The sequence below is a fragment of the Meles meles genome, chromosome 1 (assembly GCF_922984935.1).
Source record: "Meles meles chromosome 1, mMelMel3.1 paternal haplotype, whole genome shotgun sequence".
NCBI classification, from domain to species: domain Eukaryota; kingdom Metazoa; phylum Chordata; class Mammalia; order Carnivora; family Mustelidae; genus Meles; species Meles meles.
In genome coordinates, this window is record NC_060066.1 from 136,806,283 (window position 1) to 136,829,229 (window position 22,947).

The following is a 22,947-nucleotide window of genomic DNA, read 5'->3' on the forward strand; positions in this document are numbered from 1 at the left end:
CTTTTTCCTTACCTTTACATCTGACGGCCATCCGGCCGCTTACTTACCGGCTGAGGCAGCAGGATATCTACTCACTGCAGAGGCCCCATGACGGTGGGGACTAGGGAGGCCAGCGGGCTCCCCGACCCTGCCCTAAGCCTGGCGTCCCCAGCAAGACTCGGCACCTGGTGCCTTGTTGGTGGGCATCCAGTAGTTCTTAGGTGAATGCCTGGGTCTTCTAAGAATTTGGCATTTGAGAAAACAAAGAGCCCACCGAAGAAGAAGAGACAGAATAGCCTTGTTGCCTGTCGGCCCCAAGAAGCGGAGCACGGTGCAGCTTTAACAGGAATGTTCGCTTGCCCTTCCAACTCCTCCCCATTTTGTCCTGAAGGTGTCGGAAAACCTCGTGCAGCGGGATGGCGACTTCCTGGTCCGTGACTCTCTGTCCAGCCCCGGCAACTTCGTGCTGACCTGTCAGTGGAAGAACCTGGCTCAGCATTTCAAGATCCGCCGGACAGTGCTGCGGCTCAGCGAGGCCTACAGCCGCGTGCAGTACCAGTTCGAGACCGAGAGCTTCGACTCCATCCCCGGCCTGGTGCGCTGCTACGTGGGCAACCGCCGGCCCATCTCGCAGCAGAGCGGAGCCGTCATCTTCCAGCCCGTCAACAGGACGGTGCCCCTGCGCTGCCTGGAGGAGCGCTACGGCGTCTCGCCCGGCCGGGCACGGGACGGCAGCCTCCCCGAGGTCCGGCCGGACGTGGGCAAGAGGCTGAGCCTCACCATGGGTGGCGTGCAGGCCCGGGAGCAGAGCTCGCCCCCAGGGAACCTCCTCAGGTGGGTCAGGGCTTCACTGGGTGTGTGTGTGTTGGGGGGGGTGGTGCCGGGACCAATGGGGGCCCTCGGGACAGGCCCGGGCTTTGGTGAGATGGGTGAGGAGCTCGCCCGGGGCCGAGGAGCAGTAAGAGGTGCTCCTAAGGGTGCCACTGTTACTGGAACAGCTGCCATGAGGCAGCGTGTGCTGAGCTCCCAGCTGAGTTGGTATGCTGCTGCAAAGCTCTGGTCCATATTAGGCAGGGTCTGGCTGGGGACCCTGCCTGCTTGGCCACAGATGCTGGTCTGCCACTGATCAAGCTACTTACCTTCTCTGGGCCTCACTCTCCCCAACTAGAATGATGGGGTTTGTGAGGGTTAAATGACTGAAGACTTGTAAAGTGCTTAGAACAGTGCCGGGGCTATGTAGGTGTGAATAATCAGAATAAGTATTATTTTGGGAGGACAGTGGAATGTAGGACTCAGTTGCAGGGAGGAAGGCAAGAACTGATACATAGAAATTCTCCTTTTCTTAGTAATAAGAATGGACTTGCGATCCCTTAAAAATATTGAGGAGGTGCTTCTTCCTTTGTTTCTTATTTGAGTGTGGGAATTGGCTCCTTAACTGAGGAAGAAGAGGGTAATGAACGGAGCCAGGGAGCATTGGGCAATGCCCAGAACCCCTGCCTGGGGCAGTGCTGGGCAGGAAGGCCTGCCTCCTGGTCTGTGCTCAGTGACCCAGATTTAGAAGAGAAATTTATTTTTTAAGATAGGGAATAGAAGACTGAGAAAGTCTCTCCATCAATGAGGCAGGCCCAACAGAGCCACTCTTGACTGCCCAGTGAAAGCAGTTTTTTGAGCCCTGCCCCTTCTTGGCCAGAGCAGCAGAAGGTCTGACCATGGGGGTGGGGTGGGCTCTGCAGGGAAGCGCCTCCCACTGCCGAGTGCCCTGCCCTCCCCAGCCCTCCAGCCCACACCTTGCCTGACGTCAGGCCCACTGGTTGGCAGGCCAGCGGGGTGCGCTGCAGGTGGGGGTTCTGGGCCAGTGGAGTCTGGCTGCTTTGAGGATCGCTGCAGAAATACCACTTGGCTGAAGCTACTGCCTGTTGGAATTTGCCCTCTGCCCTGCCTTATCGCTGAGGGCTTGCTGGAATTTCTCTGTTGCTGGGAGTTTGGGGTTTTTGGGAGTAGGGGGGTGTTTGCTTTTTCCTTTGTCGCTTGCAAAGGTAGGAAAGAACTTAGCCTAAGCTTGTGGGAGGGACAATTAAAGTTCATTACAACTTGACTGGTGGGGTGCAGTCTCTTCTTAGCAAAGGAGAGATTCTGTTTGTGGGGGCTAAAGAAGCTCCTGTTCTAAGTAGGCAGGGGAGCAGGGGGATTACTAGCAAGTTGTGTGGAAGGTGATATTTCCTTGCTTCCCTGCGTGGCTGTGCTCTGTGCCTCCCAGCTGGGGCTCAGTGAAGGCTGGCCCTTCCCCAGCTCAGCAGGAGGCTGGCCGTTCGGTCCTGGTCCTTCCAGGAGGACGAGAGGGACTTTATTTGGGGGACATGCGAACTTGCGCTGAAACGCAGACTGCCCCAAGGCTTCCTTCCTAACTAACACCAGGAGGCATGGTGGAAAACGCCTTTCAGTTAAACAAGTCCTTCCTCCTGGGTCTGTAAGTAATTTTAAGCTCTGTTAAAACTACACATTCTGGTTCATCAGATTTTCCTGAGAGGATCATGAGATCTTTGCTCTGCTCTGCTCAGCCGGTTGGAAGGGCTCAGAGGACCAGACTGGATTGGTCCTGGGGACGGGGGGGGGGGGGGGGGGGGGGGGGGGGGGGGATGGAGCCCGGGGCACAATCCTGTGTTAACTAACCGCCCCCAGCAGTCATTTCCTCCTCCAACAGACATTCCTCTACTGCTGGGATGTGCTGTACCCCTCAGCCTTCTCGTAAAAACTTTCCATGACGCTGCCTAAAGGTTTTATGATTTAATGACACGTTTCTGCTCCGCTTATCTTTGGCTTCAGAAATAAAGAGAAGAGCGGTAGCCAGCCAGCCTGCCTGGATCACATGCAGGACCGACGAGCCTTTTCCCTCAAAGCACACCAGTCGGAAAGTTACCTGCCACTTGGTAGGTCTTGGGACCTTTTCTGGGAGGAGGGTGGCAGTGTTAGCCTGATTTTCTTCAGGCTGTTTCCCTGCTCCTTCTGTCCCCTGTCCCCTGGTGTGGGGACAACACAAGGCTCTGCCCTGTAGGCTGGAGGGGAAGGGGTTTGTGAAACTCTGTCGGAGATGGGTCACTTTATGTGTGCTAGCTAGCTTTTAAGCCTTACTACAAACCTTCCCAGCGGGAATGATTATTCTCTTCTCCTTGTTGAGGACACTGAGGCACAGAGGTGACATAACTCCTCCAGAGTTACCGTCCGGCCCCCAGTGAAGCCGGCATTTGAACCCGGTTTTCTGACGCACGGCTCACCTGCTGCTAACTGGTAGCCTTCATGACAGAGGAGCCTCTCTCTGTGCCCTCCCTGGGCGGAGAGGGCTGGGTCAGAGCTGGGCTTCCTGGGGGACCCTTCCTCCTCTCCGTTCTCCTTTCACAGCCAGAGGAGTGAGGAGCTGTGGGAGGGGGGCACACCTCGTAAGCAGCAGTGTTAGTGAGCCAGGGGTGGTTGGTCATTCATTATTTTTATAACTGACCCTCCTTGGGACCACAGGGTGATTTTCCTCATGCCCCGTGGTGAACCACTTCCATGTGGGTTCGCTCAGCATCTTGTCCCCCACTTCCTAGGGTGCCTCCGGCTCTCCCTCCAGGCTGGCTGGACCCACCCTGGCCATGAGAGTGATTCAGGCCCTCATGCTCTATGACTAAAGACTTCTGTTTCTTAGGGCAAGACTAGATGACTCACTGCCCTCCAGGCGCCATGTCTTGTCCTTGACTGGACTAGCCTTCTCTGACCATAAAGTGACACTGCGGCCCAGCTGCTGGAAGTCACTAGGATTCAGAAGTGGGGTGCAGCCAGCCAGCCCTCGAAGTGCTCTGACTGGCACTAGATTGGGCATGCGGTTCCTACCGCCTTATCTCTGGGAAGTGACAACTGAAACCCCAAGGGTGTGAATGGAGGAAATGTCACTCCAGGTTTGCCTTGTGTTCCCCCACACAGCTGAACTTTTCCTGACCCTCACTTTTCCTCCACAGGCTGCAAGTTGCCCCCTCAGTCCCCAGGGGTGGACACAAGCCCCCGCCCAAACTCACCCGTTTTCAGGACGGGCAGCGAGCCCACCCTGAGCCCCGCACTGGTTCGGAGGATCTCCTCGGATGCTAGGGCAGGGGAGGCCCTGAGGGGCTCAGACAGCCAGCTGTGCCCCAAGCCACCCCCCAAGCCCTGCAAGGCACCCTTCCTCAAGGCTCCCCCATCTCCATCCACCTGGCTCAACTCGGAGGCCAACTACTGTGAACTGAACCCAGCCTTCGCTGCAGGCTGTGACAGGGGCGCGAGGCCCCCCATCTGCGCCCAGGACAGCTACGTAGAGCTGCTAAAGGCCAAGCAGAACGGGGGGCTGGGTCCCCGGAACTCTGGCACCAGCTACTTGATCCTCGAGGATGACGGGGCGGGCCCTTGGGAGGCAGTGGCCGTGCAGATGGACCGGAGGCCGGAGGAGAGGGAGGCGGAGTTCGTGCTGCCCCGTCTGGAGACGGCCTCCTCATTCAGACCCAATGACTTTGAGTCGAAACTCCTTCCTCCTGAGAACAAGCCCCTGGAAATGGCAATGCTGAAGAGGGCGAAAGAACTGTTCACAAAGCACGACCCCAAGGTCATCGCCCAGCACATGCTGAGCATGGACTGTGTGGTAAGTGCCTGGGCAGGGGGTTTGGCTTTGTCTTTGGCTTTTGTCTTTGGCTTTGTCTTCGGAGAGTTGGGGCGGGGATGGCGGGCTGGCCTTGCTCCACCTCACCTGTTAAATGCATGGCTCAGAGAAAAAGTCGTAAGATAACCTGGGTGGGGATTTATTTAAAGGGTGGGAAGCGCAGGCCTGGGACAACCTTTGCCCAGGCTGGGAGCTTGTAAAACTCCCCTCGGGCTGAGGGCTGGCGGGCTGGCTGCCCAGCCAAGCCTTCCCCACCCCGATGCCCCCCCACCCCCCGCCACGCCCCCCTTCACCCCCCACCATGCCCCCCTTCACCCCCCGCCCCCCCCACTGGCTGCAGGGTCTTCCATGGCCCCAGCTCTGTCAGAACTGGGAGAGTCAAGTCCAAGGACAGAGGACTGTAGATGAAAATGTACTTTCTGGAGTCATAAAGCCTAGGTTATTTTTATTTTATTATACGTGATACATTCTGTGGACATATACACACACGTCATACATTTATTGTTACTCAAATGGGCTTGAGAATAGGCATTTTAAAATTTATCCTGGTGTTTTTTTTTTACAAGTAATACTTGGTCAATTTAGAAAAATTATGAAATACAGTTTAAGAGAAAAGAAAAAAATTACACAAGGTCTGCTTTCCTGATGATCGCAATGGTTAACATTCGCTCTGCAAACTGATACATGTAAATAATTTCATGCACGTGTGTGTTTACCGCAGGCCTGAACAGATGATTCTATTTTATTGTACTTTTTTTTCTAAACATGCTATTTTAAACCCTGAGTCTTTGACCAAACAACATAGTATGATTATCTTTTCATGTGACTAAATAAATATATGTTTACATCATCATCAGTTTTGATAGTAAGCATTTCTTTTAGATATGGGCAGCTTTTGTTCGTAAGTGACCCTATGGCAAGGTTATCCTTTAGAGACAGCTTTCTAGAAAGCAAGTGTCTTAGACTGGGAGGGACTCAGCTGACCCCTCAGTTACAGAGACAGATCCAAGTGTTGGAGCAGCAGGTAAGGCCTTACTTAGTGAAATTTAAAGCCCTTATTCGTTCAGGAAGTCAGTTACCTTCAAAGTTCAGGGCCTGTTTAGGAACTGAGTTTTCCTCATGACTCACAGCAGGAAGTATAGTCTCTGAGCAGCCCCCTGGGGAGTCCCTAGATAGTGGAGCTCGGGGGGGGGGGGGGGGGGGGGGGGGGGGGGGGGGGGGGGGAACGGGACACAGAAGGCCTCCCAAAACATCCTTGAGGAACTTGAAGCAGGCGCTAGCTGTTCTGAGCTCTACAACCCAGTGCCTGGAAGTGGGTCTGAGGGATCTCTCAATACCTAGTTGGCAGGCCCGGGGGTGGGGTGTGTGTGTATCGCAGGGGGTGGGTGCACCCTGGGGAACAGACCTGGAGAGGGGCCAGGCTGAAGAACAAGGGTTTGTTCACGTGGTGGGTTGGGTGTCCTTGGTCAGTGCTCACGGGTCATATTAAATGCTTACCTCACTTAAAAGCGGGCTAAACCCGTTCGGGCAGTATGAGGATTTAAGACTCCTGTTCTGTTTCCTGGCCTGGACTCTAGGACGCCAATAGGCCAGGAGTCTGGTGTGAACCTGCCTGAGTTTCCACAGAGGGAGGTCCTCATGGAAACATGGATCAGGGTTGACAGAACAGCCTAATTCCCGGGAGGAAATGAATCCTTCTTCCCTGTGACTTCAGACAGTACTTGGAGGGTCTAGGAGGGTCTAGGAAGAGGTAAAATGCCTCACTGTCCTTTGGCAGGAGAGTCTAGAATGTTCCCACCACCTTGGCAGCCATGAATCTAGAGTTCAGATCTGTTCTCGACTGAAGGAACATGAAGCCTGACCTTTTTCTTGTTTGGTTTCTTTCTTTGCATTTTGTCCTTCTGGTCGGCCCCTCTCCCCTGTTTGCCTTTAGGCAGCCCTGGAGGAAGGGCTGGATAGAGCCCCCTGGCAGTAAGGTGGAGACCAGGAGCAGAAAGCTGCCAGACTCGTCTCACCTTCAGTCTCCAGCGCAGGGCTGTTAATAGTCTTCCTGCCTCCCTCCGGAGTCCGCTGCCATTTCCTTTTTCTCTTCCCGAAACCACTGACTTTAGGGCTTTGCCAACAAAGCAGACACAGCATCTCTGAGGGACATAGACGGGCTGTTGTTACACACTCCAAATGTAGAGACCACCCGATAGGGCCACTCAGAAGCTGAGAAGAGACACTGGACAGTGTTTGAGGCCCAAGCGCTGGTTCCCACCCCCCTGCAGAGCCCGGGGCTGATGCCCGCAAAGGCCATCATGACAGTGGCTGGCCCTGAGTGCCTCACGGCTGCCTGTTTTGCAGTGTCCAGCCCCTCCTGGGCAGAGCTGGGGGGGGGCATCCACTGAGCCCCTCTCACCTGGCAGATGGGCACTATCCTGGCCTCCCCCTGAGTGCAGCCTGTCTCTTACCCATTTGTTGCAGTATCTAGAAGTGGGGCCCCGTAGGTGAGAGTTGGCCTCTGGGGATGAAATCCCTGAGTCTAATTCAGGCTCTCAGCTTTCCGGTTCTTTCTGTCCCCACCTGTAAAAGGAGGAGAACCATACCAGCTGCGCAGGTGGTTGTGAGGACTACGACTAAATGAAGTAACTTATGTAGACCTGTCCACACACCATGCCCGGCCAGAATGAGGCTAGGTGTTGGCTAGCGTTGGGTACTTGGCCTTGCTTGAGCACCTGCTGTGGGCCAGGCTGGGCCGTGGAAAGGGGAGGGGGATGTGAGCGGGGGGGACAACAGTGATACGGGACTTCAGACCACAGCCCAGGTGGGAAATGCTCTGCAGGGGAAGGCACAGGACCTGTGGGGCCTCTGAAGCACGGCGGTCCTTAACATGGAGGAAGGAGGGGACATCTGAGATGAGTTTTAACGACAATAGGAATTGACCAGAGGAAGAATGCAAAAAGCGTCTTCTGGGTGGCAAGCGGCGGATGTGTGCAGAGGCCGCTGTCAAGGGTTGGGTTTACAGAGGACTCACTGTGTGGGCAGTGAATGTGGGGAGGGAGTGGGGAGGGGGAGGGACTCGCAGGTCTTTCCTTGGGTGTTAAGTCTCTATTTCTGGGCTCATTCCAGGGTGTTGCTTCAAGGCACTTTGCAGTTCAGTGAGGGGACAGGCCCATGAATGCATAGGGCAGATCAGAGTCCTCTGCTAAGGGCAGCAGAAATGGTGGGCAGAGCCAGGCAGTCTCACTGTAATTCAGAAGATCCCTTGGCAGCTGGGAGGAGGGCCAGGCCCCTGCCAGCACCCCCGTGGGTCACAGCAGCAGCTCCCTCAGGCAGTCTGGAGATCCTGCAGAGCGAGGATAGCTGAGATCAGAAGAGCAGAGAGAGGCTGGAATGCCCCGTCCAGGAGTGCTGAGGTGGCATGCCAGGTGCGTCTCATAGTAGATCCTCTGGAAGCATCCATCCCTCCTCTCCAAGCTACACGGCTCTGGGCATTTTCCCAGAGGACCAGATCCAAGTTCTGCAGCAGGAGCTCAGGAGCCCCTTGTCCTCACTCAGCCTTGGGGCAAGCAGGTGTCGGTGTATCCTGGCAAACCCCCAGGAAAGTGAGCAGGGGTTGCATGTTCGCACTGAAGGAAACCGACTTGGAGGCTTCTCTCTCAGAGCAGGGATCATTCTGGTTTGTAGTGCTTCGGGCACAAAACTGAATCAGTGCTAACCATTTGAATCTCATTGGAGGGTGCCCACCACTCGGAGGCTGGGTTTGGAGGCTCTGATGGTGCAGCTGTCTAAACAAGCAAGCGAAGTGTGTGACCACAGGTGGCTAGGGGGTACATCTGGGTTGCCTGACCATGCTCAAGGTGTAAATCCCTTTCCAGAGATCTGGCCACAATTCTTCCCTCTTCTACATGCCAGTGGTTCACAACTCATATTTTCAAGTGGCTTTAAAGTCATTTGATCCTCTGCAAAGTCCTTGAGAAAGGCGAACCTAGCAGCTGCATTAGAGAAGGAGACACTGGGGCCCAGAGAGCATAGTAGGAATCTGGCACCCTGTTCCTCAGTCTGCCTCTGCATAGCTAATTCCCACAGCTCCACTTCCCCAGGGCTGGCAGTGGTTCCTTTGCTCAACCACAGAAGTTAGGGATCAGGGTTGTTAATATCAGCCAAACATCAGGTGTTTTTTGTAGCCTGTTACGAAGACATCTGAACTGATGCCTGGGATCATTATAGTTGAGGACAACTCCAGCAGGAGGAGGAGGAGGAATCGTTCTGTGCCTGCCCCGTGTCCGGACTCGATCGGACGCACCGTGCCTGCTGGTTGCCTCGTTAGACGTCAGGATGTTGCAAAGCGTCATTAGCCTGGTGTTGTCGAGATGCGGAGACTCGGCTGTAACATTTTGAGGCAACGTGTAATAAATACGAATGGTCGACTTATACCTGGTGCCGGTAGACAGTGATTACACACTAGAGGCAAGACCAGGAGCTGGCTGGGGCAGACAAAGGTTTTCTGTAAGGAAGGCCTCCTAGGGGGAGAAGGGGGTGTGCTTGAGACCTTGGGTTTCAAATTGCTGTGCATGTTTTTCTAATGGTTTCCAGACGTATGGTGCCTTGACTGAGCTCAGGAGAGATGTAATTAAGGGTAACAGTGGCCAGCCCTCCTGGGAGGTGAGAACACGAACAGCAGACCTGGCGGCAGAGGCGCAAGCCCTCGGCCTGGTCACTGTCCCACCACAGGGACTCCCCACCCAGTGCGCTTGCAGCCCTGCCGCCGGCAGTGGGACCCGGCCCCTGGTGGCCAGGAGCTGGCAGGGCGACGCTGTTGGCCAACTGGCCAGAAACACCAGATCTGCAGATTCTACGGACTGTGCTAGGGGCTTTTCCGGTTTTGGATTCCCGTGGTGTCTTGGAATCCTTCTAATCTTGTCTAGAAACTCTGTGGGGAGGCTGCTGCCTGAAAGGAAACGCAGCAAGCACATCCATACCATCCCGGTTTCGTGGCTTTCTTTTCACGTGCTACGTTCGTGCTGATGGTGAACCCGCTCCTTGATCCAGTCTGTCTCCGCTTGTGTTCGCAACAGGTCACGAGGATACTTGAAGTCTCGGAAGAGATGAGGAAGAACATGGGGGTGAGCTCAGGCCTGGAGCTCATCACCCTGCCTTATGGCCACCAGCTGCGCCTGGACATAATTGAAAGGTGAGCCGTGCCGCCGGCCCCCAACCCCGCATTTTGGGCCCATCAGCGCAGCAGCTTTCGGAACCGACGGGGGCCCAGCACCGACCTGGCCAGGAGCCTTTCCCTTCTCCCAGAAGCCTTAGCCACAAAATTCCTGGAGAGGCACAAAGTAGCTGGCACAGAGGAAGTCAGGGAACAAAGAACATGGTCCTGTCCCTGCTCCAGGAGGGAGTAGAGGACGGAAGAGACCATGGGCACGCGCTAGCAGAAGTCACCCCTGTCGCCAGCCTGGGTGGAGCGGACATCTCGCCCCCCCACAGCTCCACCTCCCTGAGCGGCGGCTGCTCTGACCCTCCTGAGACCGCGCCAGGACTAAGGAGTTCGTGGGAGAGGTTGGGAAGAACAGAGTCTGAACGGTGTTTTCTTTTGAGAGGTGGGCAGGGGATGGCAGTGCTCAGGGCCCCCAGCCTCTGAAACCTCACTGCCCCCTTCTCGCAGTGTCCCCAAAACCCGGGCTGCCCCCCGCGAAACCCATATGCTGCAGCGTTGGAGGTTTAGAAATCAAAAAGACAGAAATAGCAATGCCTGTTTTTAAGAGAAGTGCTAGACTAGTTCCCGTATTGCCGCAGACGTTGGACTTGTTGACACATGTCACATGACACATGAAAAGACCGTTGATTTGGGCAAGACTGTCTTGTTACCTTAAGTGTCCTATTTTTCCAGCCAGTTTCCTAATTGTCATGACATAAACGTGGGTTGTAACGGACACCCGACATTCTAGGTCATTAGGGCCATCCAGTCTGTCCTGTCGGCTGAAATGTGGCAACTGAGGGACACACTGTCGTATTTTACTGTGGACTGTTTCTGGTGTAAACAGCCACATGTGGCTGGTGGATGGTGCAGTTCTAGGATGTCAGCCCCTAGAAAGTAAACGGTGCATTTCAGGGAGCCTGGGGGACCCACACAGCCGCTTTCTGGGTTCCCTGGCCAGAAAGCAGATGAGCCGGTCCCCATGCCACTGCGGCTTTGGTTCCCAGCCACAGAGAGAAAACACCAGAATGCCGAATGAAAGGTTTCTGGGAGGCAGGAGGTTAAGACATGGTCCTCGGCTTTGTTCATTCTTGTCGTTGAATGGCTTTAGAGAATTGTGTGAATGCGCCTCCTTTTCCTACAGGCTTTCCTAGATTCTAGCCTCTCTCTGCAGGCGCCCCCTCCCCTCCCCTCCCCAAGCTCCAGGGGCCTGCTTCTCCTCTATTTTGCCCTCTGTTGTTGCTGGTCCTGTGGTCACAGTTTCAACAGAGGTGAGCCCTGCTACCACGCGGCCCCATTCCTCATGCGAAGTGTGTGGGTGCCAAGCCCCCAGGTTCCAGGCCTTACTTTATCCGGGTCGCTGGGTATACTATACGTGAACTTGGGTCTAGGCAAAGGTCGGCAAGCTGGGGGCTCCTCCAGGCTGTTTTCGGACTTCCTCACCGGTCTCCTTATCACCACTTCCCCGAGGCCTGCCTCCTTGCTCTGCTTCCGGCCAGGGCTGACCTGGGGGATCTGCCTGCTAGAGCCTGGGGAGCGGGGTTTCCTCCTTACAGTGTGTGTACTACATAAAGGCCGAGGGGATAGCCATTTCAAAGGGTCAGACGACAGCAGCTTCTTGTGTTTGAGAATCGAATACAGACCACCCTTTATTTTTAACACACCGCCTCACCCATTCCAGGCCTTCTGAGCAGAGATGGCCTTTGTATAACGTTCAGTGTCTGTCCTTGCCACCCAACCGACATCTGCCTCAGACCTGCTGTGCTGAGTTTTTCCTGCAGCAGTAGATATGGGAGGTCATAGGCACACATTGGTTGAATGAATGGATAGAACTACTCTGGTCTTAAAAAAGTAGAGAGCCTATCTTTAATTAAGGGCAGTTTAAAACAGGAAAAACAGTGAACAGAAGAATCCATTGATGGTAACACGGGAAGCCAGTGTACTGTTAGTTAAGAGAAACATCTGAAATGCTCAGTTCAACCTTAACATTTTGCAAATAAGTAAGAAAACTCTTCAATAAATTCAGCAAGTAATAAAAATATACTTTATGTTAGGATCCATGAATGAAGACCTCAGGAAGAAGAAGAAAAGGCAGATAGAGACAGACTGACAAAATGGACGAGGATGCAGAGAAAGATGTACACTTGGAGACAGTTGTGGTCACAACTACCATTTGCGAGGGGCCTCCTGGCGACAGGAACTCTAGTGATTTTGACACTCCCAAACCCTCTCTCTTTCTCACAACAACGCTTGCTCCCATTTTTACAGTGAAGAAATGGAGGAATGGAGCAGTTAGGTAAGAGCCCGTGGTCATACCACGAGTGAGTGCACCCCCACCCTCCAAGACACACACACTCGGAGACAGCAGAGCTCATCACTTACAATCATGAGAGACAGTGGTGGGACTAGGCACTTGATGAGTCATGCCACTGTGGGCTCAAGGCACTGAGAGCATGCTGGACACTATGGGCCTGCAGAGAGGAGCGTGGCCATGGAGTGACATCCTTGGCTTGTGAACCTGGAGAACAAGGTGGCCCTGGAGTGCCAAAGGCATGTTGTATTTTGGTAACCATTGCCGTGGATGGGGGCTTCACCTCCGGCACTGGTACCACGGCCTCAGGGAAACTTAACAGAGGCCGCTCTGGCCCAGTGCTGTCAACTCACTGGTCGCGGTTGAGGGAGAGAAGGAAAGGACTGCGGTCTGTGCCGCCTGCCATCAGCGGAGGCTGCTCTGCGACCCCATTCATATTAGTCCCATTGTCCTGTAGAGACTTCCTATTGTGGGTCTGTGAGCTTGACCCGGGTAGTATAGGGTGAGAAAAGGGAGGATTGTTGGCAGATGCAAGATTTCTCGTTTGTTACGCTCTGACTTACAGGGAAATTCCCATCCGTCAGCCACGCAGTCTTTGTCCACATCTCCATTCACCTTCCGGCCTCTTGACCAGAGCCACACTCTCTCCATTCTGAGTTCCTCATGCCTTCTGAAGTGCCAAGACCCGTGTTGTTGTTTTGGGTCAAGCATACTCTCTCATTTTTCTGTTCTTCTCCTTTGCTGGTCCAGGGGGCCCAGGGGAGGTGGCCCAGGGCTTCCCTGAGGATGGGATTCCCCAGCGTGTGAGGGTACCAGGGGTCTCCCCAGACCTCTTATGGTGGAAGGTGCAAGGAGCCCTGTGTACTTCTGAGCAGCTTCACCCGAGAAGGGCCTCCTCGGGCCCCAGATGCTGGGCTGAACGTGGCCCTGTCCTGGGCAGCTGTCCTTTCTGACTCTAAACAGTGTACCCTTGGAGGTCTGGCCAGGGCCCTGCTGCTGTCAGCCTGGGGGAGGGGGTCTTGCCATTGAAATCGGCACCCAGAGTGTCTGAGCTGCCACAGCGCCTCACAGGGCGAAACAGCAAACTGCATAAATCTAGTCCTTTTCCTGGCTGGTTTGCATTCCTTTCTTCCTAGTCCTGTCTGCCCTATGCCTGACCCCTGGTCTCCTCCCTCCCAGACACAACACGATGGCCATCGGCATCGCAGTGGACATTCTGGGCTGCACGGGCACTCTGGAGGACCGAGCGGCCACCCTCAACAGGATCATCCAGGTGGCGGTGGAACTGAAGGACTCCATGGGGGACCTCTACTCCTTCTCGGCCATCATGAAAGCCCTGGAAATGCCACAGGTAAGTCTCCCCTGGGTCGGTGCGCCCTGCACTCCTGTGTGGACTTAGAGTTCTGAAAGTCGGTTTGCAAGCCCAGGCTTAGCAAAGCACCCACGCTTTTAGGCAGTCCCGAAAGGCCGACTAAATCTTAGTGAAAGCAGCTCTGATTAGGGGCAACCAAAAGCAGTGTCAAAAGTGTTTCAGCTCCATTTTTAAAAGCTGGATCGTTGTTGACGGCGCACACTTTCTCTCTGGTGTTCCAGAGGAGGAGGCGTCCTCAAAAACAATCGGTATTCCTTAAGAACCAATCAGCAGCTACGTCTGGCTGACGTGATTCCTTAAGAACCAATCAGCAGCTATGTCTGGCTGACGTGATTCCTTAAGAACCAATCAGCAGCTATGTCTGGCTGACGTGGGTCGCAGAAGAGACTTCCATCTGTGTCACCAGACAATTGGGGAGCTTATCGCTGAGAATCCCCAGAGTGGTTTGTCTCAAAATTATGTTGTTCAGGTCACCTAAAACAGACTTCTGTTAAAAAATTCAGATTTCTAGGGCGCCTGGGTGGCTCAGTGGTTTAAGCCGCTGCCTTCGGCTCAGGTCATGATCTCAGGGTCCTGGGATCGAGTCCCGCATCGGGCTCTCTGCTCGGCAGGGAGCCTGCTTCCCTCTCACTCTCTCTGCCTGCCTCTCTGCCTACTTGTGATCTCTCTCTGTCAAATAAATAAATAAAATCTTAAAAAAAAAAAAAATTCAGATTTCTAGCCCATCTGCCATTTAAGCCCCTAATTAGAGTTTCTGAAGTCAGGCACCTTGCATTTATCTGCTTGGATGGGCTGTTTTTAGGATGAGTGTCAAACCCGAGAGGCTGTGTTTAAAGTCCAGTAGATCTGAGAGAGGAAAGTTGTTCTGTCATGTTGATTCCCTGGAACCCATGGTCCCACTTTGGTTCTGTCCCACAAACCCTAGATGTGTGTAATCTCACCCTCGGGGTCCTCCAGTCCTATAAACCCAGTCTGCAACTGGTAACACCAAAACTGCTGGTCATTTAGCTTGGCTCTTTGCTAACTACAGACTGTCTCTGAAAGCCTGCTGGGCACTCACTGAAAAGCCACCGCTGCTGCTAGGGAAGACCCCACAGTCACATGTCCTGTAAGTCAGAGCATGTTAGGAACATCATTTCCTGGCATTAAAGCAAGGTCACCCTGAAGACAAGCTGAACAACTTAGGGCTTTCACTAGGAAATTTTGAGGGGAATCCGTTCCAACCACAATATCCTAAGAGTTTAAAAACTCCTTAGATGCCCTGGAATTTTATAGGATCCATACTTGAATAAGAAAATCCAGCTGTATTTTCATAATATGCTGACTCCTATTACTAGCAGGGGTTATAATTTTTCATTCCATTGTTTTTCATTTGCATCGTATTTATTTCTTCTCATCCACAACGGCCTGTAATTTTGGAAGTTGTGTGTAGTCCTCCAGTCCAGAGCTTCCTCTGAGTGTGCTTGCCATCCATGGTTAGGGGCTTCTCCCAGCGCATCTTAATATGCCTGTGCAGGGGGCTCCCTGGCCTCCAGCACCATCAGACTCTGCCCTGCTGGACCCCTTCAGCAGTGAGGTGTGCAGTCCTCCAGGGCATTTGGGTCCCCCACAGTGAGCTAGGACACTGCCAGGGGAAGGAAGTGGCAGACCCAGGGAAGGCTGAGGGGGGACTCTCATCCAAATATGAGCCTACACTGTGGGCTTGTGTGCCTTCTCTTCGCAGCTTCTAGTCTCAAGAAAGAGCATCCAGCAGATTGTGCCCAGACGAGAGACCGGGGCTATTCTGGGAAAGCAGATGCTTCAGGGAGGGGAAGAGAAGAGACAGGTGCATGGGGTGGAGGGCAGGCAGAGGAAGACAGGTCACCTCCTTTCTGTCCCAGCCGACTTGCTGGTGCTGATCATTTCTCCCCTTCTTCTGGAAAGATGCAGCTCTCAGAGACCAAGGGAATGAATCTCTTCTCTGTCACTTACCAGCTATAATAACCTGGAGCAATCTAACTATTCTCTTTTGGTTTCTAATCTATAAAATGAGGCCAAAATACTGCCTCATAGGACATTGGAGGATTAAATGAAATTCTTCAAATACCCAACAAAGAGTTGGGCATTCATTCCCCCCAATATTAGTGCCCTTCCTCTTTCTTGTTTTATGGAAAAAACAAAAAACTTCAGACACTCCAGCTTGCTGGTTTTATGGTATGAGTGGGGATTGTCTGTCTTGGGGGCAGTCAGAGTCAGTGGCATATGTTGGCACTGACTAAACTGTTCTAAAAGAACAGAATCAAAAGGAACGAGTAGAGTGGCATCATGTGGTCTGGGCAATCTTCTGGGTGTCTCAGACATTATTACTTACGAGGAAATGAAAATGCTATACATTACATTCCTACATGCTTTCATCAGCATAACCTCTGTGGACAGTTGGCAATTCCCATCAACATTTAAAATACATGTATTCTTTGACCGTGTAAGTCCCATTTCTGAAAATTTACACCCCCAGTATTTTCACACGCATACACATTTACAAAATCTTCACAAGATAATTTCATAATGGAAAAAATGTGTGAAACTCTTCTCTATGGGAGACTAGGTAAATTTTAGCTTATCCATAAACTGGAACATCATTCAGAAGTTTAACAAAATAAGGCTGTTCTGTGCTGTTTTATACATACTTGAATGATTTCCAAGCAAAAATCTGAAAAGTGTATAAAGTGTGATATGCCTTTTATTTTAAAAGTTGTATATGCGTATACACAAAAACCTGGACACATACAAGAAACTGATCAATTGTCTCTGGGACAGGTGGTAGAACAACACAGAACGAGGGCAGGGGCAGGGATTAACCTTTCTGTATACACTGCTTTTAGCTTCTTTGACTTGTTTCTAAAAAAAAAGCCTCTTCCAAAATGATAACACCTTTCTCTCTTCCAGATCACAAGGTTAGAAAAAACGTGGACTGCCCTGAGGCACCAGTACACCCAAACCGCGATCCTTTATGAAAAACAGCTGAAGCCATTTAGCAAGATCCTACATGAAGGCCGGGGTGAGTACAGGCTCAGCCCAAGTGGGAGTGGTGGCCGCCCGGCATGTATCTGTGGGACCATTAGGTCTGCTCTGCTCTGGTTTGATCAGTGCCTTTCGCAGGACATTTCATGAGATCGGAGGTATCTGTAGGATTGTTGATGGACCATTGAGGCTTTTATCAGATGGTCATGTCATTTCTAGAAGAACTGCGGTTGCTAAAACAGGACCTGGGCTACCAGTCACCTCACTCCATGCTTTCCTTTCTTAATTGAGGTGTAATGTATGCAACATTATATTAGTTGTCAGTAGACAATGTAATGAGTCAATATTTGTATATACTACAAAATGATCACAATCCAAATAATATCACATCATATACAGTTATCAAATTTTTCTTTCTTGTGATGAGAACTCTCAAGATCCACTCTCTCGGTTACATTCAAACAATGCAGTGTGGTAGTAACTGTAGTCACTGCGCTGTACATTACCTCCCCATGACTTACTCACTTTGTATCTGGAAATTTGTATCCTTTGACCCTCTCCACCCATTTTGCCCAACCCTGACCACCAGCCTCAAGCAACCACCAATCTGTTCTCTATATCCATGAACTGAGGGGGGATTCATTTTTGGTTCATTTTTGGTTTCATTTTTTTTAGATTCTGCATACAAGTGAGATCAGATAGTATTGCTCTTTTTCTCTGACATATTTCACTTAGCAGAATGCCCTGAAGGTCCATTCATATTGTCAGACAGCAGGATTTCGTTTCTTATTTTTATGACTGAATAATATTCCTGTGTGTGTGTGTGTGTCTGTGTCTGTGTAGTTAGTTATAAATATATATATATATACCACATTATCCGTTCCTCCACTGGTGGTCACTTTGGTCGTTTCCATAATCTTGGCTACTGTAAATAATGCAGTGAATATGGGGTGCAGACATTTTGTAAAGTACTTTTTTTTCTTCAGATAGCCAGAGGTGGAACCACTAGGTAATATGATAGTTCCATTTTTAATCTTTTGAACAATATCTATACTGTTTTCTGCAGTGGCTGTGCTAACATACATGCCTGCCAGCAGTGCACAAGCATTCTCTTTTCTCCACATTCTTTCCAATATTGTTATTTCTTGTCTTTCTGCTATAGCCATTCTGTCAGGTATGAGGCAATATCTCATTGTGGTTTTGATTGGCGTTTCCCTTATGTTGAGTACCTTTCCATGTACCTATTGACTGTCTGCATCTCCTCTGGCAAAATGTCTATTCAGATCTTCTGCCTTTTTAGTTGGATTTTTTTTTTCCTGTTGACTTGTGTGTTTTTTATTTATTTTGGATGTTAACCCCTTATCAAATAGATGATTTGCAAATATTTTCTCCCATGCAATAGTTTGCCTTTTACATTTTGTTGATGGTTTTGTTGTGCAGAACATTTTTAGTTTGATGTAGTCCTACATATTGATTTTTGCTTTGCTGTCTTTGCTTTTGTTGTCAGAAAAAAATCACCGAAACGAATGTCAGGGAGCTTCTGTCTCTCTTTTCTTCTAGGAGTTCTGTGCTTGCAGGTCCCACATTCAAGTGTTGAATTCATTTTGAGTTGATAACTGTGTATGGTGTAGGGTAGTGCCCCATTTTCTTTATTTTACATATGGCGCTCCGGTTTTCCCAGTACCATTTATTCAAGAGACTGTTCTTTCCCCATTGTATGTTCTTGGCTCTTTTGACCTAAATAAATGGGCATGGGTTTCTTTTTGGGCCCTCAATTCTGTTTCATTGATGTAGGTGTCTGTTTTTATGCTAATACCATACTGTTTGGATTACTATAGCTTTGCAATCTAGTTTGAAACCAAGGAGCATGATACCTCTAAGCTTGGTTCTTTCTCAAAACTCCTTTGGCTATATGGGGTCTTCTGTGGTTCCCCCATATTTTAGGATTGTTTGTTCTATTTCTGTGAAAAATACCATTGGAATTTTATAAGGATTGCATTGACTGTAGATTGCTTTATGTAGTATGGACATTTTAACAATATTAACTCTTCCAAACCCAGAACACAGAATATCTTTCCATTTGTGTCTTCAATTTCTTTCATCAGTGTCTTTTGTTTTCAGTATATAGGTCTTTCAGCTCCTTGGTTAAATTTATTTTTAGGTATTTTATTCTTTTTCATATAAATGTAAATGAGATTGTTTTCTTAATTTCTCCTTCTGATAGTTTGTTGTTAGTGTATAGACATGCAGCAGACTTTTGTATATTAATTTTGTATTGTGCAACTTGACTGAATTCATGTATTAGTTCTAACAGTTTTTGGTGGAGTTTTTGTTTTCTATATATATTATGTCATCTACAAATAGTGACAGTTTTACTTCTTTCCAATTTGGATGCCTTTTGTTTTTTTCTTGCCTATTTGCTCTGTCTAGGACATCCAATACTATGTTGGATAAGTGGTGAGAGTGGGCATCCTTGTCTTGACCCTAGGAAAAAAGCTTTCAGCTTTTCAGCCTTGAGTATTAGCTGTGGGTTTGTCAGATATGACCTTCATTATGTAGAGGTGTGCTCCTTCTATACCTACTTTGTTGAGAGTTACCATAAATGGATGTTGAAATTTTGTCAAATCCTTTTTCTGCATCTATTAAGTTGATCCGTATGATTTTTTTTTTTTTTAAGATTTTATTTGAGAGAGAGAGCACACAAGCAGTGGGGAGGGGCAGTCAGGGAGAAGAAGAAACAGACTACCCACTGAGCAGAGAGACTGATGCAGGACTCAATCCCAGGACCCTGGGATCATGACCCAAGCTGAAGGCAGAGGCTTTAACCCACTGAGCCACCCAGGCGCTCCTAAGTAATGCCCTTTTCAGCTTATAGAATTCCCTTTAACATTTCTTATACAAACAGTTTAGTTAGTAATGAACACCTTTATCTTTTATTTGTTTGGAAATCTCTTTATTTCTCCTCCAATTCTGACTGATAGCTTTGCCAGATAGAGTATTCTTGTTTGGAAGATTTTTTTCTTTTAGCACTTGAATATATTGTGCCAGTCCCTTCGGGCCTCTAGAGTTTCTGCCAAAAAATCTGCTGATAGAGTCTTAATGGGGGTTCTCCTATACATTACAAGTTGTTTTTGTCTTACTGCTTTTAAGATTTTTTCCTTTAACTTTTATTTTAATTATAACTTGGTGTGTGGATCTTATTTGTAACTCTGGGCTTTCCTGGATCTGGATGTCTTATTTCCTTAGGAAGGTTTTTCTTCTAGTACCCCCATAATGCAAATGTTAGTTTAAGGGACTTATGGAACATCATTAAGAAGACTATCTTCACTTTTCTCATTCTTTTTTGCTGCTCTGATTGTATGAGTTCCATTATCTTGCCTTTGAGTTCACTAATTCTTCTGGTTCATCTAGTCTGTTGAAGGTCTCTACTGTAATTTTCAGAAAGTTCAGTTGTTTTCTTCTCTGTGACTTCCATTTGAGACTCTTGTATTTTCTGTCTCTTAGAAGTTTTCACTGTGTTTATCCTTTTCCCAAATTGAGTGAGCATCTTTATGACCATGATTTTGAACTCTTCATCAGGTAAATTAGCTATTGCCATTTCAGTAAGGGTTTTTCTGAGTTTTTTTTCTTACTCTTTCATTTGGATCATATTCCTGTTTCTTCCCTTTGCTTGATTCTTTGTGTTGGGTTTCTGGGCGTTAGATAAAATAGTTAACCTCTCCCAGGCTTAAGAAGTGGCCTCCTGTAGGAGATGAACCTTATCATTCAGCCCTGATCAAGTTCTTGGTTATCTCTCTAACCTTTGATTGTCTAAGCAGGCTTTTATTTTTAATGGCTCCCAGTAGTTGAGGATATGCCAAGACCTGTCAGTGTCCCAAAGGGAAGGGTCTTGGCCAGCATCAGTTTTTTAAATTACGCAAATATATATAGTCCTGTGAAAATGCAAGTATAAGCCCCCATTGGCCACCAGAGCCAGGTGATGTAGAGCTGTCCCATGGATGGCAGTTGCCAAAAAAAAAAAAAAAAAAGTCTTCAAACAAGTGTATTAGCTAGCTCCCTTCTAGGTGGCATCAGGAAGCAGTAGCAAGGCAGAGGTAGAGTGCAAAGATGGCACCCGCCAGCCTACATTACCTCCAAGTATCTCTGTAGGCCCCCAGTCATGTGCCAGAAGTGAAGCTTGCCTCTCAGGCTAAGGCTCCAGGACAAGCAAATAGGCCTCTTTCACAGAAAAACTGGGATATGTTTCAGTCTGCTATCCGTGCAGTGCCCTGGGGGGTTCCAGTTGTTAACAGTTCTGGGAGATACAGGATCATGGTTCCGCTAGCCTTTACAGCCAGGTGATCAAGGGTGTATCATGGGGAGTACCCACAAAAACTGAGGCATCAAGTGTGTGTAAAAGCTCCCCTCTGAAGATACTGGCACTCTGCAGTTTGGCAGAGGGGAGAGCATATAGATGTCGCCTGCGGGAAGAAAGAAAAAAATGATGGCACCTGCTGGCTAGAATAAGGCAAAGAGCATGAAGGTATTGCCTGCCAGCCGGCAGGCCCCTAGATGTGTGCTATATTAGCCTGCCCCTCAGAGCAGCACTTCAGCTTTAGCAAATGAGCTCTTTTCAGTCCGCTGCCTCCATGCTGAGCCCTGGTACAGGTGAGTCTGAGCACAAGCCCTTTAATAAAGAGCTTGTTCTCAGTTTGTTACAGCCTGTGGGTCTTGTGGGCGAGAATAGGCTTGATTTTCAAAGCTAGGTGTTTTAGAGGCTCGTCTCTAAGGTGCAGGTTTTACAGTTGAGGTGTCCAGTGTGGGATTCAAACCCTTTGCTCCTCAGGGAGAAAGCTCCAAGTTTTGCATTGTCTCCCAACTGTGCCAGGCTTGAGGTTTATAGACAGGTTGGGTCCTGGCCTCTCCTACTTGCTTCGATGTGGGCCTTGTTTACCTGATATGTAGGAGTTGCTCGGTTTTTAGGGTTTTTTTCAGAGGAAGTTCCACATTTAGCTGCAGTTTCGGTGTCCCCTGGGTGAAGTGAGCACAGGCTCTTCCTGTGTCACCGTCTTGAATTGGAACTCTCTTTCCTTAACTCGGAGAGAAAAAGAACATACAACATGGAAAACTTTATTCCATTTTTCAGAGTCTACGTGTATTCCCCCCAACAAAATATCAGTCCCACTACTGATGCCTCTTGTCACCCTAATGGAGCGCCAGGCTGTCACTTTTGAAGGAACTGACCTGTGGGAAAAAAATGATGAAAGCTGTGAGATTATGCTGAACCACTTGGCCACAGCCCGGCTCATGACAGAAACTGCAGACAGCTACCGGATGAATGCCGAGAGGATCCTGGAAGGTAAGAGCTGTTTTCTGTAAGCCGCTCTCTATTCTGCATAGTAATTAGAATGAAGGAACAAAAGAGCATGGGTGCTGTCAGTTAGGAAAAGACAAAGTAGGAAAAATTAAGTAGGCATGGAATTCCCTTTCTTATGATTGATCATTACTCCCTCTTAGTCCCCCTGAGTGACTTGAGAATCCTGTTTCTCCTTTCCCATGTGTTCTGTTGTGTCAGTGGCATAGAATAAACTGAGAAAGGGTCAAGAAGGAATTGGTTAGCTTGCCTACCATTAGTACTTCTGATTGGACCTATGTGAAGGTGGGCCAACCTGAGGTGTTAAGAGTGCTATGTGACTTCTTTTACCTGCATTCCTATTTCTTCCCACATTGAGAGGTGAGGTCCCCTGCTTTTAGCATCAGGGTCCAATACAGGCAAAGGCACTGCAGAGAGAGCCTCGAGAAAAGTGTAAACCATCAGTGTCTTAAGGAATGACCAACTAGGCTGAAGGAGGTGGATAGAGGTGGGAAGGCCTATTTATTTCTTCCTGAAACAGAGCTGTTGCTCCAGAACTAAGTGGTTTACAATCTATCTGCTGTAGCTTTAAGAACTACATACATCTTGGGGCACCTGGGTGGCTCTGCCTCTGCCTTCAGCTCAGGTCATGATCTCAGGGTCCTGGGATCGAGGCCCGCATCGGGCTCTCTGCTCAGCTTGGAGCCTGCTTTCCCCCTCTCTCTCTGCCTGCCTCTCTGCCTACTTGTGATGTCTCTCTGTCAAATAAATAAATAAAATCTTAAAAAAAAAAAAGAACTACATACATCTTTCAGTTTTGTTTTGTTTTTTAAAGATTTTATTTATTTGACAGAGAGATCACAAATAGGCAGAGAGAGAGGGGGGAGCAGGCTCCCCACCGAGCAGAGAGCCTGATACGGGGCTCGATCTCAGGACCCTGAGATCATGACCCAAGCGGAAGGCAGAGGCTTAACCCACTGAGCCACCCAGGCGCCCCCATCTTTCAGTTTTTTAATCAGAAAGCTCTCTAGAGTTGGCAAGTATAGGATTCAGAAAATAGAAGCACCTAATTGAATTCACCAGATATTGGAATGCCTGCTTATAT

The 22,947-nt window shown here is 49.7% G+C and overlaps 1 protein-coding gene across 6 annotated transcripts in view; it reads left to right on the plus strand.

Moving 5' to 3' along the window:
- Positions 1-22,947, plus strand: part of BCAR3 (BCAR3 adaptor protein, NSP family member) — a 106,992-nt gene that overhangs the window by 81,027 nt on the left and 3,018 nt on the right. For 5 of the 6 annotated variants that reach the window (XM_046005713.1, XM_046005706.1, XM_046005720.1 and 2 more), the window contains 7 exons: positions 371-813; positions 2,803-2,906; positions 3,972-4,624; positions 9,703-9,818; positions 13,318-13,489; positions 16,436-16,547; positions 21,636-21,848. In XM_046005713.1, the coding sequence (XP_045861669.1) occupies positions 371-813; positions 2,803-2,906; positions 3,972-4,624; positions 9,703-9,818; positions 13,318-13,489; positions 16,436-16,547; positions 21,636-21,848 (1,813 nt within the window). Of the gene's footprint in view, positions 1-370; positions 814-1,827; positions 2,447-2,802; positions 2,907-3,971; positions 4,625-9,702; positions 9,819-13,317; positions 13,490-16,435; positions 16,548-21,635; positions 21,849-22,947 lie in introns of those variants that run through there. The other variant, XM_046005744.1, reaches the window with a different exon arrangement.